General features: G+C 39.5%; 2 protein-coding genes across 2 annotated transcripts; one reads left to right on the top strand and one right to left on the bottom strand.

The window, feature by feature from the left end:
• Positions 1-8,419: 8,419 nt before the first annotated feature.
• Positions 8,420-11,736, top strand: LOC137294250 (galanin receptor 2a-like). The gene is made up of 2 exons (XM_067825251.1): positions 8,420-9,564; positions 10,488-11,736. The coding sequence occupies exons 1-2, from the start codon at positions 8,487-8,489 to the stop codon at positions 10,571-10,573; spliced, it is 1,164 nt and encodes a 387-aa protein (XP_067681352.1). The 5' UTR covers positions 8,420-8,486; the 3' UTR covers positions 10,574-11,736.
• A 2,289-nt stretch (positions 11,737-14,025) lies between these two features.
• On the bottom strand, positions 14,026-15,360 carry LOC137294199 (tryptophanase-like). Its single transcript, XM_067825199.1, has one exon. The coding sequence runs from the start codon at positions 15,358-15,360 to the stop codon at positions 14,026-14,028; it is 1,335 nt and encodes a 444-aa protein (XP_067681300.1).
• Between the last annotated feature and the right edge of the window lie 2,187 nt (positions 15,361-17,547).

The raw sequence follows: 17,547 nt of genomic DNA, 5'->3' as shown, positions 1-17,547 counted from the left end.
GAACATAAAGACAGGCGTGTTGAGTGGTGTTTGGCACATGAAAACCTTGACTGGGAAAATGTGATTTTTACTGATGAAAGCTCAATATGGGTATATCCCAATAATGTGAAAATATGGACAAAGTTTGCGTCAGCACCGTTGTATCGACGACCTAAATACAGCCCAAAGTTTAATGTATGGGGAGGGATATCCTTATTAGGAACGACCCCGCTGTGTGTGTTTGAGGGAAATCTGACAAGTCAACGCTACACTAACATATTAGATAATTTTCTCCTTCCAAGTGCACATGTGCTTTATGGAAATGACTAGATTTTGCAGCAAGATAATGATCCTAAACACACCGCAAAACATGCCAAGCAGTGGTTTCAGGAGAAAAATGTGACTGCATTACCATTTCCTGCATATAGTCCTGACTTAAATCCCATTGAGAACATTTGGGGGATGATGAAGGAATGTGTGAATCAAAAGGGGTTGACAAAAATTGAAGACATGAAGAGAGAAGTGGTCCGATACTGGGACAGCATAACTCACGAGACACTAACCTCTCTGATAGGAAGTATGCCTACCCGTCTTAGACTGTGCCGTGAAGCTCAAGGAGACTTGATAAAATATTAAATTGTTACCTACACAACATGAAAAGGTCAGTTCACTTTCACAATACATTCAATTTTATCTGATTTGTTCTCGTTTAATAATATGAAATGCTTTAGCTATTCTCAATAATTTTGAACCATACTGTATCTAATGACTCACGACACTGACTGATGGACTTGTTTTAAAAGGGGTAAATATTTTATTGCCAAATATAATGACTGGTGTTTCTGATGCAACTGAATAACTGCTTGGATAATAGGCCTATAGCACTTCTATAAGTATACATACAAATATATAGTAGTGTCAGAATTTAAAACCAAAATGGATTCAGTTCAATGAGGTACAGCTGCTGAAAACGTAATTAATATATTTCCAATTAACTGTTACATTCTATTAGGAATTTCTTCAATTGTCAGGGATGTCTAATAATCACAAATTGGCGGTACGACCTTCCAGGGGATAGTCGTTGGTTGCATGTGTCTCCGAGTACCTCCGATTGTTTACAATGATTGGGATCGGTGTTAGTGTGGGAACTATTTGTTGAATTTTAGTGCGGTAAATGATAAAGAATTACCGATGGAAATAACTTAGGGGTTAATGACATATAAAAAAGAATTGTCATTGATGCTACGACACCCAAGACTTGCTCTGCCTCGTGTTCTGTCGTAGGAAATGCCGTGACAGTATACCGATTTTTTATTGCATTTTCCCTCGTTATCTATACCGTGTCAGTTCGTACTACATTTGGAAATTAAACAAACGATGCCTTTCTAAACCCAAAATCAAAGCGAAACATGTGTCAGTTAATGGCCTTTCGTCGTAAACGATCGTTTTTTCAATGAAGGTGACCACAGCAACGCGTTTACTGGGTTCGGTCTTTAAATATAGCGAGTTGTCGTAGCGCACTTTGAGTCCGGAACCAGACCGGAAGCGAGAAGTTGGACCTTCGCTTAAAACATTTCAAAAGGAGAGTTATCGCCCCTAGCAACAAAAATATCTCCCATTTCCAACGCAAGTAATGTCAGTAGTGTTTACAGTCGCCACCTTGGATATTCTGACGTCACGTTTGTGTATCATGTCACACTAGGTCACCTACAAATAGAACTGTCAAGATTAGCGTCGGTGCGGCAGATTTGAATTTCACAAGCAAGGTAGGGTTCCAGAGCTTATTTCTCATTTTCGCATGATGGGACGGTTTTGTTGTGTAACTTTTAATTAACAAGGATATCATTAACACTTGGTCTGCTCTCTAACTATCTAGTTGTAGTTAGGAGATTATTATGGTTCTATTTTTAACTTTTTGAGATCCGGATTCATTCCGGCATATTCATTCCAACCGATTATCTTCGGCTTATGAGAATCAAGTGTACAGATTACAGATATAGATAGACTCATCGTCACAGTTGTCAGTCGCAAGTCAAGTATAAATTGTCGCCAGTAGGAAATATTACAGTTCATGGTATATTTGTTTGACAGTCGCTAATTGTCTTCGCGATGCGGGGGGTCCAAGGTCATTCAGACATGTTATGTTTACCTTATCAAGTTACAGTCTCTGCTGAAGGTTTCTTACACAGGGGATTATTGGAATCGTTTTAAACCGATACATTCGCTTTTCAAAGCAAGTTATAATTGGGATTTAGGATCATTCTTACTCATATCACATTTTTGACAGCTGTCGGAGGTGTGACCTCCTTGACATTCATTCAGGGTCACGTGACTTCCGGAACACATTGTTTACATTATCTGGATCCAGTTCCGGTTGCTGCAAGTTCATACATTTTCCAGTTTCAAGGTTTATTTTACATTGTTTTTTTATCTACACCCACGAAGACATGGTTTGACGAACAAGATATCCAGTCCTGATGACAGTCCAGGTGACAGTTTCGAGATCGTGTAGTTTCAGTTTAGTGCTCGTTAAATAAAATCGTTATTGGAACTTTATCTACTTATTGTGTGATCCTTCTGCATATCGCCAGTTTCTTCTTTCTTTGTCTGTTGGGTCCTTGTGATATATATTCACTAAACTTTGTCTCCGAACTCTGGTATATATTTTGTCACATTTTGTGACTGGTGGCAGCATCCAGTATATTTGTGTACTTTGTCCACTAGTATTTTGACTAGCCCTTGGCCGTTCCATTACAGTAATATCGAAAATGAATATCATTTTCTACTTGTATGTAACGCTTACAGTAAACTTAGACAACAGTAAGTATTTCGTAAACCCTTCACTTCGTATTACAAAAGTATTGCCATTACATGCACTTATGTTGAAATTATGAAGTGCACTGCAATGTTTGTAATATATGCGCGCAAACATCGAAATTCTGTGTCTATGATGTAGATAGCATATCCTATACTAGTGTTGAAGTTATAAAACGCGTTGCACTGATCGTACTGTGTGCGAGCAAATATTGAAACTCGGCGGGTCAATGATGCATGTATACTTATGTTTACATAATGAAACGTGTTGTACTGACTGTATTATGTGCCACGAAACTGTGTGTACAGATGATCAATGTACCATGGACTGATGTTCATCATGTACCCTTTACAAACAAACTCTAAACGTAAATGTATCATGTATGAATGTGTCTTCATGTCTCGAGGGTACCACACACCCACAGCACCCCAGCACTCACTACACCAGAGGCATTTAAATAGGAGGAGCCGAGTCACTGAAGCAGAGAACACCCTCATGGTCACTTAGGCTCTCGTTGCCATGGTTCCTCTTGTTTAAAAGAATACGTGTATTGACCGAAATATTCCAGCCAGCTGTTCATCTATTTGCCGGAAGCTGGGATGAAGAACTGTAACACTATAGTTTTATATGTAATTCCACATGACAGTCTAGATTATTAATATGTGTTTTCAGCACAGTTTTCCCTTGACTGATGAGTCCAAAGCAGATTAAAAGGTAATCACAACCGGCTATAATGTGAGAAGTTGTCATGGCCGTTAACGATCTTGACGAACGATAGTGCGATTCCGGAAGTTCGAAGGAAGACGTTCATGGATGATGTGAACGTAATAAAATCATTAGTCATTTTACTCGACACAAGTAGAGTATTGTGTTTGGACGATGCTCTTACATCGTAGGTCAGATAGGTGGTACAGTTTCTTACGGAAGCGTATTAGGGCCACGGTGAAAAATGTTTTTGGTGTCACTATCTCCTACGTAGGACTTTACGTAAGACTTAGTATCTCCTACGTAGGACTTAGTATCTCCTACGTAAGACTTACTGCCACGTAGTACTTAATATATCCTTTTAAAGGTTCGGATTATGAAGTGTGGTTATTAAATTGAGAAATGTTTGGTTATGCAGGACGTTAGATAGAAATGCACGTTAGTGCTTATTTATGACATTAACGCATTGTTACTACACTGTGTGTGTGTGTGTGTGTGTGTGTGTGTGTGTGTGTGTGTGTGTGTGTGTTTTACGTTTGAGTGACGTGGACCTTGATCTAATTGCAGTTATGGGTGGGAAAGTGTTGAATGCGGCGTAAAGCATTACGGAATTAAAAATGAAAAGATTGTCATTATAGTTGTTTGTATAAGTATAAGAATATAAGTACGCATAGACTGCCATTGATAGACACGTCTGGGCACGCAGATTATGACTAATGTGCAACGACCTCTGAAATATCCAGCGCATAATAGAAAAATGTAACGAAGTGCAACATGTAACAGTGAGCTAATTGCAACGCGTAACAATAGGGCAAACTGAACGCTAGGCAGTCGGCCCAACACATGAAAGTAATGTACAACAAGTATACTACCCATCAAAAGTCTAGGCTCATTCAAAACACCCACTATATGTTATATATGTATACATGGTTACAACGAAGATGAATTTCTCCACCAACTTGGGGGAAACAGCTGCAAAGCTTATGCAGATTAATTGCACGAGGATGATTCATCAACTTGCTGAAAAGCATGTGCAAATATTGTGCATGTGAACTGCTGCGTTTTGGTGTAAAGTTTTGATAAAAATTTGCCGTTTTTCACAGAGTTTAATCATTTGTTGAACGCATGACAATAACCCTGTCAACGTTACGAATTTGTTTTATTATGCATCAGTTCATGTGTAATGAACACCCTACGTAATAGAACAATGCCATTTTGTCTTCAGGATTGACTTCGGTACTCAGCGCCATCGTTTATTCCATCAACAGTTGAAATAACACTCCCTTAGCTATTAAAAAGTTGAAATCTTATATCACGTGAAACAAACATGTGCCCGTAAATAATATTCATGTGGAACATGGAAGTAAATGTTTTGCGCACAAGCTTAATATATATGACGAGATCATGTATGTGATTTATTTAGAATAAACAAGACATTTGACGCTTCATGCCAGGTGGCCACAGATGTGGGAATGTTTTGACTTACTCCCTTCAGTCCTGGGGTAGAATAGGCCTTCAGCAACCCATGCTTGCCATAAAAGGCGACTCAGCTTGTCGTAAGAGGCGACTAACGGGATCGGGTGGTCAGGCTCGCTGACTTGGTTGGCACATGTCATCGGTTCCCAATTGCGCAGATCGATGCTCATGTTGCTGATCACTGGATTGTCTGGTCCAGACTCGATTATTTACAGACCGCCGCCATGTAGCTGGAATATTGCTGAGTGCGGCGTAAAACTAAACTCACTCACTAACTCCCTTCAGTGTTCATTGTATACTATCCAAAGCTGGCAAACCTGTTTTATATTCAACAGTAACTAATATCAAAAAGAGATCATCATTTAGTTGCAACGAAATTTAATTTACAAACAATCAAAGTTCTCAGTAACGAACCTGTTTGAGGCTCACCCTACTCAACTTACAAGACTGTCCCATTACGCCTGTAGGTGTTAACCTAATTATCCTCCTAGTTCAGTGTCTGTCAAATGGGTGTCTCCTAGTTGGGAGTTAACCGGCAATTCTTACACAGAATTTTCCACGAAATGTCGAAATGCTGGATTGCGAAATGTGGATTGGCCGTCGCGTGGCCCCGACCTCGATAGGAACTGTAGCTGGTCCGTTATTTAGAACACAGGAGGATATGTTTGGAAATTCAATTTTCCTGAAGGATGTTTCTAAAATGTGAATTAAACGTCTTTGCAAAAGTTTAAAATAAAATACAAGCTTCTTCATGATGTGATTCACTAAGATATAAGTCTTATAGTTTCATATCCATTCATACCAGACTCATGAATTAAATTATTTAAAATCAGCTAGAGACTGCTAGAGAATACTTTTGCAAAAACATAAGTAGTCTGTTTTAAGTAAAGCTATTGGCTTCCGATTCGTTAATAATTTCCCCTTTTTTATTTGGCTTTTCACTAAATGGGGCAGACTATTCAAACTAGGTATCAACATCTTCACCTGAACTGTTTTACTTTCACATAGAAATAAAGGTGTGGAATATCTTCAAGTACCTCATAGGGACCTGAGCGAGAGTGTGGCTTCGAAAGTATGTCTGTGTTGGAATGCGAGGATCTACTCACATACGTGTTATTCTGTGGCAAACGAAGGTGCATTGTTCAGTTTTCACAATGAATACTCAATTTTTTCATGGATATACGATTTCTTTGATTTGTACAGGCGACGTCTCGACACAGATTCAAATGTCGTTGTCAAGCAAGTCGCAGTTCATTAAATATCAATGTAAAACCGGTTCAGCCGTACTTCCTGGTTGCTGCTGTTTAATGTTTCTGGTGTCAATACGTGATCACTGTCAGGAACATCTCAGTCGCAATCATTCTCCGTCGTTGATATCCAGTGACGTTCACCAGTGCCTAAACCGTTAGGCCATTTCCAGAAACATCCTGCCTACATATACAGTCGTAACGGCCATGGTCAGAATGATACGACTCGCCCCCACTGACCTATACGGCCACTGGGTGAGGACAGTATAACTAGATGAAGATGTTAATGTTGAAAGCATGGGCATAGTATTTAAAAGATGTCTCCCTAGAAGTGAGAGATTCATGTTAGAAACGAATCATTGTAAACACACAACTCGGGTAAAAGCAGTCAGCCAGCCCGGAGTGAGTGAGTCTAGATTTACGCTGCATTCAGCAATATTCCAGCTATATGGCGGCGGTCTGTATATATCCGAGTCTGGACCAGACAATTCAGTGATCAGCAGCATGAGCATCGATCTGCGCAATTGGGAATCTATTACATGTGTCAGCCAAGTCAGCGACCTTGACCAAGCGATGTCATTAGTCACCTCTTACAGCGAGTTTGGGTTACTGAAGGCCAATATTCTAACCCGGATCTTCCCGTGTACGCCAGCCCGGGAGGCTGAACGCCTTATCTGCAAGTAAACTGCAAGTATTATACATATCCATTGTGTGCCAGGAGTATCATATAATTATGTAACCAGAATGTGTCGGTATCTAAACTCATACGTACCGTTTGGAAACGAAATGACAAACAGTTATTGTCAACATTAACTATAGAAAGTTGTGTTCACACACACACACACACACACACACACACACACACACACACACACACACACAGACAGACACAGAGAGAGAGAGAGAAACACAGAGACAAACACAAACACACACACAGAGACAAACAGAAACACACACACACACACACACACACACACACAAACAAACAAACGCAAACACACAACTTACCTTGTACTTTGATAGTTCAGTAGGTCGTTGTTTTGCCAGACACAACAGCTATTACATATATAGAGTAAATGATTCGTAGATATTCAGACTGACCTGGTCAACGGTCGACGGTTGTATTGATGATACACACGTGAGATGCAAACAACATCCCCGACAGCATCAAACAGATCTCTTTCTTAATGTCTACGCTATTACTTGAGCCCATGGGGTAAATTGTTTTCACAACATTAAATATTCATGCACTCAGATTGCAGACTTGTGAACCTGAAATGAACCGAAACGTGCACTAAATGTAACTCGATGTTACTCGATGTAATTGTTGCATGTGATAAGCTGTGCAGGTAAACAGGTTAGGATCTCAACATAGTAACACGATCATCACTAATAGCGACCAGTAACGCTAAAGACGCCATTGTGTTACGGAGGGTGATTATTCAAGCGACAAAGCATACTGGAGACTGTCGGCAGAACATAGGCTTATTGCACCCGGTAAAACATGGCTTTTTGAATGACAGACAGACGGGATATAGTCTTCACAGGGAACAGATTTCAGTGGCATATTGCTCAGAGCAATAGTGAGATACAGTGAGCAGATAGTGGTGGTGTATTGTTCAAACAGAACAGACTTCAGTGGCATATTGCCCAGGGCAATAGTGAGATACAGTGAGCAGACAGTGTTGGTGTATTGTTCACACAGAACGGACGTAAGTGACATATTGCTCAGAGCAAAAGTAAGATACAGTGAGCAGATAGTGTTGGTGTATTGTTCCTAGGGAACAGGTAGTCGGCATCTTCTGTTCACATGAAATAAACTGAAATGACCTGTACTTTATAACAACCGGGACAGAGACAAGAGACATCTTGGCAGATTATTAACAGAAAACTGACTGTAGTCGGATATTGTTCTCGTGAAATAGACATTTTGGCTCATTATTCGCAGGGAAGCGACTGTAATTGGACATTGTTCATACGGGAGACAGTAGGGTCATCGGCAGCGGCAGCTTGTTCAGATGGTGATTCAGATGGTGGTTCAGATGCTGCTCACAGTAACTGTGCCCAGAAAACTATCTACTTCTAGAAAAAATAAACACGCGACAACATGGAAAGTATTCAGTCTAAGCTGCCGTTAATTTTAGTATACACTGTAAAGTGAATTTAGAATCGAGCAATTCCAACAAGACCAGGGGTGAAGATGAAGAGACGCCGTTTTGACTATAGTTGGCAAATCGTATTATGTTCATGTACACACAACAATAATGAATGATTCAAATTCTTCGATCGAAGAGGGGGGCGGACTATTGCCAAACGAAGAAACGGCCGATCTCCTGTGGCAGATCATTTCTCCGATCCTAATTCTGGTTGGAACTGTAGGTAATCTCCTTTCCATTGTTGTGTTGACCCGTAAAGGAATGAGGAAGTCCAATGTGTCCAAATACTTGACCTGTCTGGCAGTGGCTGATCTCGCAGTCATATACACGGGGCTTCTTTCAGCATGGATAAAACATATGTTTGACGTTACTGTCAGTGGCATCCACGAAGCTGCTTGTAAGATCCACACGTGGCTGCTGTACTCCAGTCTCCACACCTCAGCCTGGATACTCGTCTCGGTCACCATTGAACGCACTGTCTTTGTGTGGAATCCTCTACGTTACAAGGTGTTTTGTACCAAGAGAATCGCCACCCTCTGTATGATTAGTGTAACTGGCCTTTGTTTGCTTTTGAATAGTCACTTTTTATTCTTCTTCGTACGTACTGAAACAGATACAGGAGTTTATGAGTGTGATGCAGGGTCAAGAGTTGAGTATGAATACTTTCTCAGTAAGGTGTTCCACTGGGTTGATATGTGTGTGTGGTGTATCGCACCTGTTTTGGTTCATCTTGTGTGCAATATTCTCATCATTTACCGTCTACGCCGTCAAACCCGTACATTCCAAGCACACAATTCAACAGCTGAAGCAGATAGAGTAAGACAAAGACTCGTAGCGTCCATGACAACTATGCTGCTGAGTTTGAACCTGGTGTACCTCCTGTGCACATTGCCTGTGTCCGTCTTCTTCGTCGGGGAACAGCATTGGAGGGACATTGACCCAGGGATGGAGGCAGAAGCTACACGGGAGCTAACTAAGGCTTGTGTGTGTCTTATCATGTACCTCAACAACTCCACGAACTTCATCATCTGTTTGGTCAAGGGTAAACGCTTTCGAAAGGAAGTTAGCGCTATCTTCACCTGTGGGAGAACACGTGGTCCTACATTCCAGCAGAGATCTATATCCATCTCTCACATATCAAGGTCATTCCGCCAGATGCCAATAGCAGAGACATCCAGTAGCTCCTGTAGGTATTATCAACCTTGCTATCGTCACCACTTTGGTCTGACATATCCCAACTCTTTTTTTTGTTTATTTACTATTGTAACTTGTTTGAGTGGCATCTTAGAAGTTGAGGTGTACAAATAGGACAAGTTGTTATGGATAACAACTTCTTTATTGCGTGATTGCAATGCGTGAAGACAATTTGTCTTATTTTTACTATTCTATGCCGTTATTTCCATATTATGTTTCAGCATAGATGACCCAGGCATTGAATCATAAGTGGCAATGGCCACGGTGAGAATAGGTTTGTGTGGGGATATCACATTCAGAGTTCTGACCCAGTGTTTCCACGCACCTTACTTTCTGAAGATTGTTCATGAGTATCGTAGGCGTGGTGGGTCTGTTGTAGTAGTTATCGCTTGAGAAATCATGACAAGATGTGTTTACACCACATATCAGATGACGTGATCTTACCTCTGAACTGTGTCACTATAACACCATTACATTCTGTGCGACGTCGTTTAGGGTGGGGTGTGTTCATTGTTCAGTGTAATGTGAGCACACACCAGCTATCTTCGGGTTTTGTAACTATTATGATTAAGCCTGATCTTGTGAGGGCTTCACAATGAACACTTTGGTTTATTTGTGAACTGTCAACCTTTCGTTCATAGCGCGGATACTTGTCTACTGGACCACGAAGGGGTAATGTTCACGAGGATATTTGTACGGATACAATGCCACAAACCACAGTACAATGTGTTATAGAGACTCTGTTTTTGGCTCCCGTATTGACGTTATATTATGCATGCTTAACTCATACACAAACGGCTTCGTGTATCACCAAACTATCTACAGTGTGGCGTGGCAGGGACATGCGATAGATAGCTTTGAGTTGTGTATCATGTATATCGTGCAGACACATATGCCTTTTGCTTTACCTTTCAGTAAGCGACATTATTGGTTTGAGGTACAGGCGATATTCTGCTCAAGGTGGACCAATAAGCAACAGGAGCACCAGTGCCAGTGTGTGACGAGGTGAGTCTCAGAATGCGACGGGGTGGACCAATAAACAACACAAACGCCTGTGTCAGAATGAGACGGGATGGACCAATAAACAACACAAACTGCTGTGTCAGAATGTGACGGGCTGGACCAATAAACAACACAAACGCCTTTGTCAGAATGTGACGGGATGGAGCAATAAACAACACAAACCCCTGTGTTAGAATGTGACGAGGTCGAACAAACAACTATACAAACCCCAGTGTAAGAATGAATTACCTCCAACCAGTTCAAGTACAGAAATTCAGCGGATTAGAAAAAAACGCTTAAAAGAATTAAAACCCACAGTTGGGAACGGTCCAATGGCTCGGCCTAAACGTTGTTTTCATGGCTGACTCATCAGAGATAGGTGCCACGGAGCATATGATGAAAGTTGGGGACTTCGGTCCATTGGCTGTATACAGCTGTTTCATAGCTGTTTGTTGGCGATTCATAAAGACATGCTCAGTATATTGTTAGAATGGTAAGACGGAGTGTGAGATAGGCACCTTGACACTCGCAGAAGCTGCATTAAGGGACCCAAGTCCAAATCCAGGACTGAAGATGCTGATCAATGACAGGCTTACAAGTCCTGACAAACATGTAATCCATAATGACACATAGCTTTCATGTTTTACAAATGAAGTCTTAGAAGTGTCGTAAAACTGATCTTTAGTATGTTAATAATTTCATATTTTCTGATGATTCAATGTACTTGTACAGTCTAGTCAGTAAGAACTGGAGGCTATCTACGAAACTGTATATTACCAGTCAGCTACAAATATAGAATACATTTTTTTCAGGACGCTTTACTGCATTATCATATTCCGTCACTACCGTTAACAAATGTATAATGTGAGTATGATTTTCACACACCATGTAAATACGTTCTGTTCACCTAGTCCGGGCAATTTTGTGCTGATGTCCACGTGTGCTCATGAAAGTCAGAATAAGTTTCAGTGGCAGATCTTCGGGGACTGTGAAGGATAGTCAGCTGGACTGGTTGAGTAACGTGGATTGTTGTTTAGTCATGCAACTTCCTGCCTCTCTTCGTCCAAATACATGTACATTGCTGATAGGTCTTAGTGATACCTGGATACTGGAATATGTTGCAAGTCTTAAAATAACAAAGAAATAAAACTTGTCAATGTTCTTTTTCTCATTCTGTCTTTACTCACAAGTTAATGTCCATGTTTTACTCATGCGCGGAAGAGTGCTTAGTTATTGCGTGACAAAGTGATATATGTAACACCTCTCCCATTTTACGGTATATAAGTCCTCTATCCAACTCTACCAAACGCCAGTAGTTTCCGGATTCCTGCAGTTCCAGCTTGTGGTGTATTTGTTTCTCACTTTTTGGGTTTCTACTAAGAAAGTGTCACGTGAGTCTTGTCCAGAAGTTGCTTGATCAAGGTTGAGAGAGGTCATTCAGGTATAACAGCAATGGCCAATGTACAACGAATCATAAACATTAATTGAATAACATTGACAAGGTGAAAAGAGGTGAAAAGAATTTCATTTAATAGAGTAATTACTCACTTAAAACCATTTTCTTTTTACATGGTGATTCAATTATCGATTTTGCACATTTGTTGAACAAGATACGATTTATAGATATAAGCACAAGATTCAATTTCATGATTTCACAGTAGCACAGTGGAAAATATCTTATACCTATGTTATGATACGCAGAACGTTCTAGTAGAAAAATGATATTCGTTTTCGATTGCATATAGGTCAGACATTAATCAAATTCATTCTTCAAGAGGTTTTCGTTCCAACCTTCTCGTAGTTGTTCTTCGTGGGGGTTCTGATGATGTCATAAAAATAGTAGTCGACTTGATTTTTCTGCATTTAATTAAAACGCCTATGAAATGTGACACATCTCAAACATCTTGTGAGAGCCATACAAATCCACAGTCATACAAAGATAGAATTATCGTATATGATATGCGAAAGTTATTCAGAAATCAGACAAGCTGCTTGATGATGAGTTTCTTTTCAACTCCTCATGTTCCTGGTTATATTTGTGCATCCAACATTTCAAACTTTATGTCCAGTTGTATATTTTATATCTTTTTTAATGTGGTGATTTAATTGCGAATGGTGCCTCATTTGCCTTGCTCCATGGGAGTCTGGATAAAAACCAATGCCTAAATAGTTGTAATATCTAGCTTCACATATTTACTCATTTCTATACTTTATAACGCCCCCGTACCTCGTCATTTCAGTTTTATCTATGTGATTTTCTAGTCCCCATATCGTACAAAAACATCGCCAAAATATTTAGTTTCCGTCGTTTAATTATCACGCTATAATCATATATGCAAAGTGCATCGCCGTAAAGTGAACAGAGCATCTCCAGGAATTTTGGACCAACGAAAACATGTTTCCTAGGAAATTCCCTGGAGGAAGAATATATTGTCAATAGTATTGTATCCTAAACGGAATCCGCCTTGGCTCTCTTAAAGCTTATCATAAATCTCACAAAATGTTTGTAAAGGCTTATTTATAATGAAAGTAAATAGCTTGGCTCTAAAGTTCATCTATATTTGTTATCATAATTTCATGGTACGTTCCTGAGTATAGGTTTAGAAAGTCCAGTTACTCTTTCCTCGAGAAGATCCTGCGGTGAAGATTCTATTTAAAAGTCTGGAGATCTTAGAGACACAGTGTCTACAAATTCCGATTTTGCTGTTTTTGAACTTTAAATAGCATTATGGATTGCAACGTCCCTTACATGGTCGTTAGAACATTATTTCGTATGGAGAGATAGCGTGCGTGGTGAGTTCCACCAGTATTTAACTAGTGTAATTGACAGATACTTCTTTTTGATCATCTGAACAAGGATATAGATAAAGCATATAGATACATTTAATGAATTATTTACTGAGTGTTTTAACGCTGTGAATACGTATAGTTCAAAGCATAACAAAACAGGCAGACTGAATATCAACAACACGCAATATAAACCCCAGCCAATGTGGTTCGATCGAGAATGTGAACAACTTAAGCGGTATCAGTACAAGTTCCTGAATAAATTTAGAAAAACAAGTAACGGCGTGCATTGTAGAAAATACCTTGACGTTATAAAAGAGTTTCAGAAACTAAGTAGTGAAAAGAAAGCTAAATATGAAAGGGATATACTTGATGACACAACAAACGCTAAGAACTGTAACCAAAAGATATTGTTATGATAGTGCTTGTCCACAAATTATTTCACCTGAGACATGGCATGAATATTATCAACATCTTTTAAACCTCGATAACACAAATAATGACATTACTGAAAATATTTATGAATTCTTATCTATTCACAACATCAACAACAGTGAATTTTATAATAACAGTGATACTGAGATCGCCGGCTGTACACGTGACCAGGTTGTTTTGTGCTGGCAAGTCGAGTAGTATTCTCAGTGCTTATATGCTTATATACGGTTTACACCACGGGAGCCAACTGAGCTTTGTAGTAATGATCTTCACTGACAATTTTCATTCCAAACACTCGTTCCTTTTTCGCTAAAATTTGTTTGAATATGTCTGCTACAAACATCAAGTGCGACAAGGTGTATACCCTCCTTGGAATGCAGAGTTTAACGAAATGTTTACGGTGGTCACGGTCAATGCTCTCCTCGACATACAACACATCTGGAAGATGTGATCCACGTATACCCCCTTCAACAAACAGGGCGCAGTTCAGAGCCCAGGCCGGATACTGGTGGGTTGGAATATGAGGCAAGCATTTAGCGGCATTGACGTAAACTGCACTCCCGACTGGTTCAACAATAGCCACTCCAGCTTTCTTTAATAAATCTCCGAACTGTGTCAGTGTTTCAATGCGATAATTCAAATATCTGTCTTCAGTCCCTTCCAACAATCCTGTCACAATGGCTTTGTGATCTCTGCTGGCAAGACCCCCGAGTCTCCATTTCCCTTCTGTTTTGTTTAACCAGGACCGAAGTTGGCGGAACAGACCTTCATTTCTAACTGCTATAAGGCCACCAGTATTGCAGAGTCCATCCTTTTTTGCGGATAAGTACAAACCGTCAAAATAGGAAAACATCTCACGAGCAATGTCTCTGACTGAACAGCTTGCATACCGCGTGTCACGCACTTTGATAAAGTAGGCATTTTCTGCAAAGCGACAGCCGTCCATAAACATACGAATACCCTTCTCATGGCAAATCTCAGACGTACGCTTTATGTTTGCCATGGACACTGGCTGTCCGGCCTGGTTATTGCTGGTCATTGTCAGGATTACCATAGCATGATCTGCCTCCACCCCTGCAAGTTCTTCTTCCAGTTTATAACAGTCGATATTACCATTGAAAGGCGCACCGTCGACCCACGTGCAAGGAAGATGAGTAGTTGCCATGTCAACAAGCTGAGCATTGCTTTTAGTTGTGGCATACAATGTGTTACTGAAGAGTGTAAACCCTGGCTTACCGAGAACAGAGAAGAGAGCATGTTCTGCGGCCCTTCCCTGGTGAACTGGCAATACGTGAAGGAAACCTGTTAGAGATTCAACGGTTTCGCTGAATTTAAAATAACTGTCAGGAATAAAAGACCCCTCTTCTGATTCCATCATGGCTGCCCACTGCTGACTGCTCATCGCAGTTGTCCCAGAATCCGTCCAAAGATCAAATGTAACCAGTCTATCTGGAACCTTGAACGGGTTGTAACCAGAGTCTAGCATCGCATTCACTCTCTCGTCTCTGCTGATGTTTGGTAACGGTTCCACCATCTTGACACGGAAAGGTTCCACAGATGCCATTCTGTAAGATGAAAAACACTGCAATAAGAAATGGTAACTTGAGTTGTGTTCTAATAACACATAATACAAAGCAGCCTCCGTCCATATAGAATTTGAATATTTACAATATTCAGAACATGTAATGAGATATAGATGCTGCACAAAGTGTGACTGGGTGAGTGAGTTAAGCGGGTAGCGCGAGTACAGTGCGGACAAACCTACAACAACATCGTGAAAAACTGGGCTTCGAACCAAGTACCATGGGTTTCCTGTGTGTGCAGCATGAGACAAAAATACATCATATAAGACTTTACTGAAAAAACAAAACATCATTTAAGACCTTACCGAGACAACAATACATCATATAAAACCTTACTGAGACCTCAATACAGACATAACGGCCTACAATACAATTGAATATTTTACAATATTTTACAAATAGAATATTTTTCAATGCCACGTGTTATTTTCAAGAATAGTGCTTAAACAGGTGTTTCCAAAATAGAGCAACTGATTTAATAACGTATGGATCTGTAGACTGTAGTACATTTATCATTGCTTTGTTCACATTGAGACATGGCATTCAGCTGCGGCAAGTACTTTTGGCGAATTTCATTATATTTTGTACATTGCATAAAACATGGTATTCATCTTCAATCGCCCCAAGATTACAATTTATACAGATATTCCTGGTCATGCAATTGTCTTTATTTCTCCTGAAAGTAACAATTTTAAGACTACTCTCAGGAGAGACTTATCATTCAGCTGCAAAATATACCTTTCAGGCTCCAGAATTGCTTTCAGCTTAGAGTAGTGTGTTAAATAATGCAAGCCACAAATAGAATCATGCCAACGTTTTTTTTTGTACATATCAGTTAATCTTTCTCTAAACTGCCGTATAAACATATCTGCATCACCAACAGTTTGTGTTATCCACACCAATGAAATACCTGTTCTGAACAATATAGTTCTAATGTTGGACACCCAATTACATTTTCCATTTTCATCTAATTTTTTCAGTAGTACATAACATTGATATGGATACCGATTTACTTTCATTTGCAACAACTTAATCCAATACTTAGTACATTGTACTTGAGTTAGTATGAGCATATCACATCTACCAGTCTCACCAAGTATAGCCTTGCTAGATGTAAACTTTCCCACCATTAAGTATCGTTTAGAATATGCAGTTTGCATTTGCTCGATTACAAGATAGTATTTACTTTTCCAAATTTCACATGCAAATAATAAAACGAGAGCAGTTTTCTTATCAAATATTTCACAGGCTGTAGTGAATGAGATGTATCTGTTCTTACTAAATAAATGAAATACATAAATCATTGCTTTAGATGCCTGCGCAGCAAGAGTATTACAAGCGTTTGACCAAGAGAGCATTGAGGAGAACATCAACCCTAAGTATTAATAATATGTAACACTTTTTAGTTGTTTATCGCCAAGTAAAATTTCTCGTTTCTCCGTAATGTGCCACCGTTTCTAAAAACTATTATATTTGTTTTTTTCTGTATATACTTCAAGACTTTTTCACTTCACTTTTACAAAAATCATCTAATGCATTCAATTGTCTTTACAAACCTGCTACTGTAAATGAAAACATTGTGACATCATATGCAAACAATAGCACCATTATGTCTTCAATATATCTTGGCTTATGAATATTTCATGATTGCATTTATTATACATATCAATTACAAGTTCATTTATAAAAATATGAATAGCACAGGGCTTAAATCACATCCTTGGCGAACACCACATGAAGTTTCAAACTGTTGCGTGATGCCCTCTTCAGATTTTATACAAGCTTTAACTGATGAATACATGCTCTTCAATATGTTGAACATTTTGTAACTAACATATATAACAGTTTTTCCTGTTAATGTAATCAAAGGCTTTTCTAAAATCAACGAATTTACAAAGATATTTGCTGCACAACGACTGTAGGATAAAAATATTGTCTACCGTAGTGTAATCAGGACGGAAACCTGCTTCAGACTCCGAAATCAAATAATTAACATCCAACCAAATTCTTATTCGTTTTTCTAAAACAGACGTAAACACTTTACCAATAACATTTAGCAACGAGATCTCTCTATAATTATTCGGAGTTGATCTGCTTCCAGACTTAAATAGAGGGACAATCATTTCAATATTCCAGACTTTGGGAAAGTGACCTCTATCTAATTAGGA

This window comes from Haliotis asinina, chromosome 8 (assembly GCF_037392515.1).
Source record: "Haliotis asinina isolate JCU_RB_2024 chromosome 8, JCU_Hal_asi_v2, whole genome shotgun sequence".
Lineage (NCBI taxonomy): Eukaryota > Metazoa > Mollusca > Gastropoda > Lepetellida > Haliotidae > Haliotis > Haliotis asinina.
This window is presented reverse-complemented; position numbering and strand designations above follow the sequence as displayed.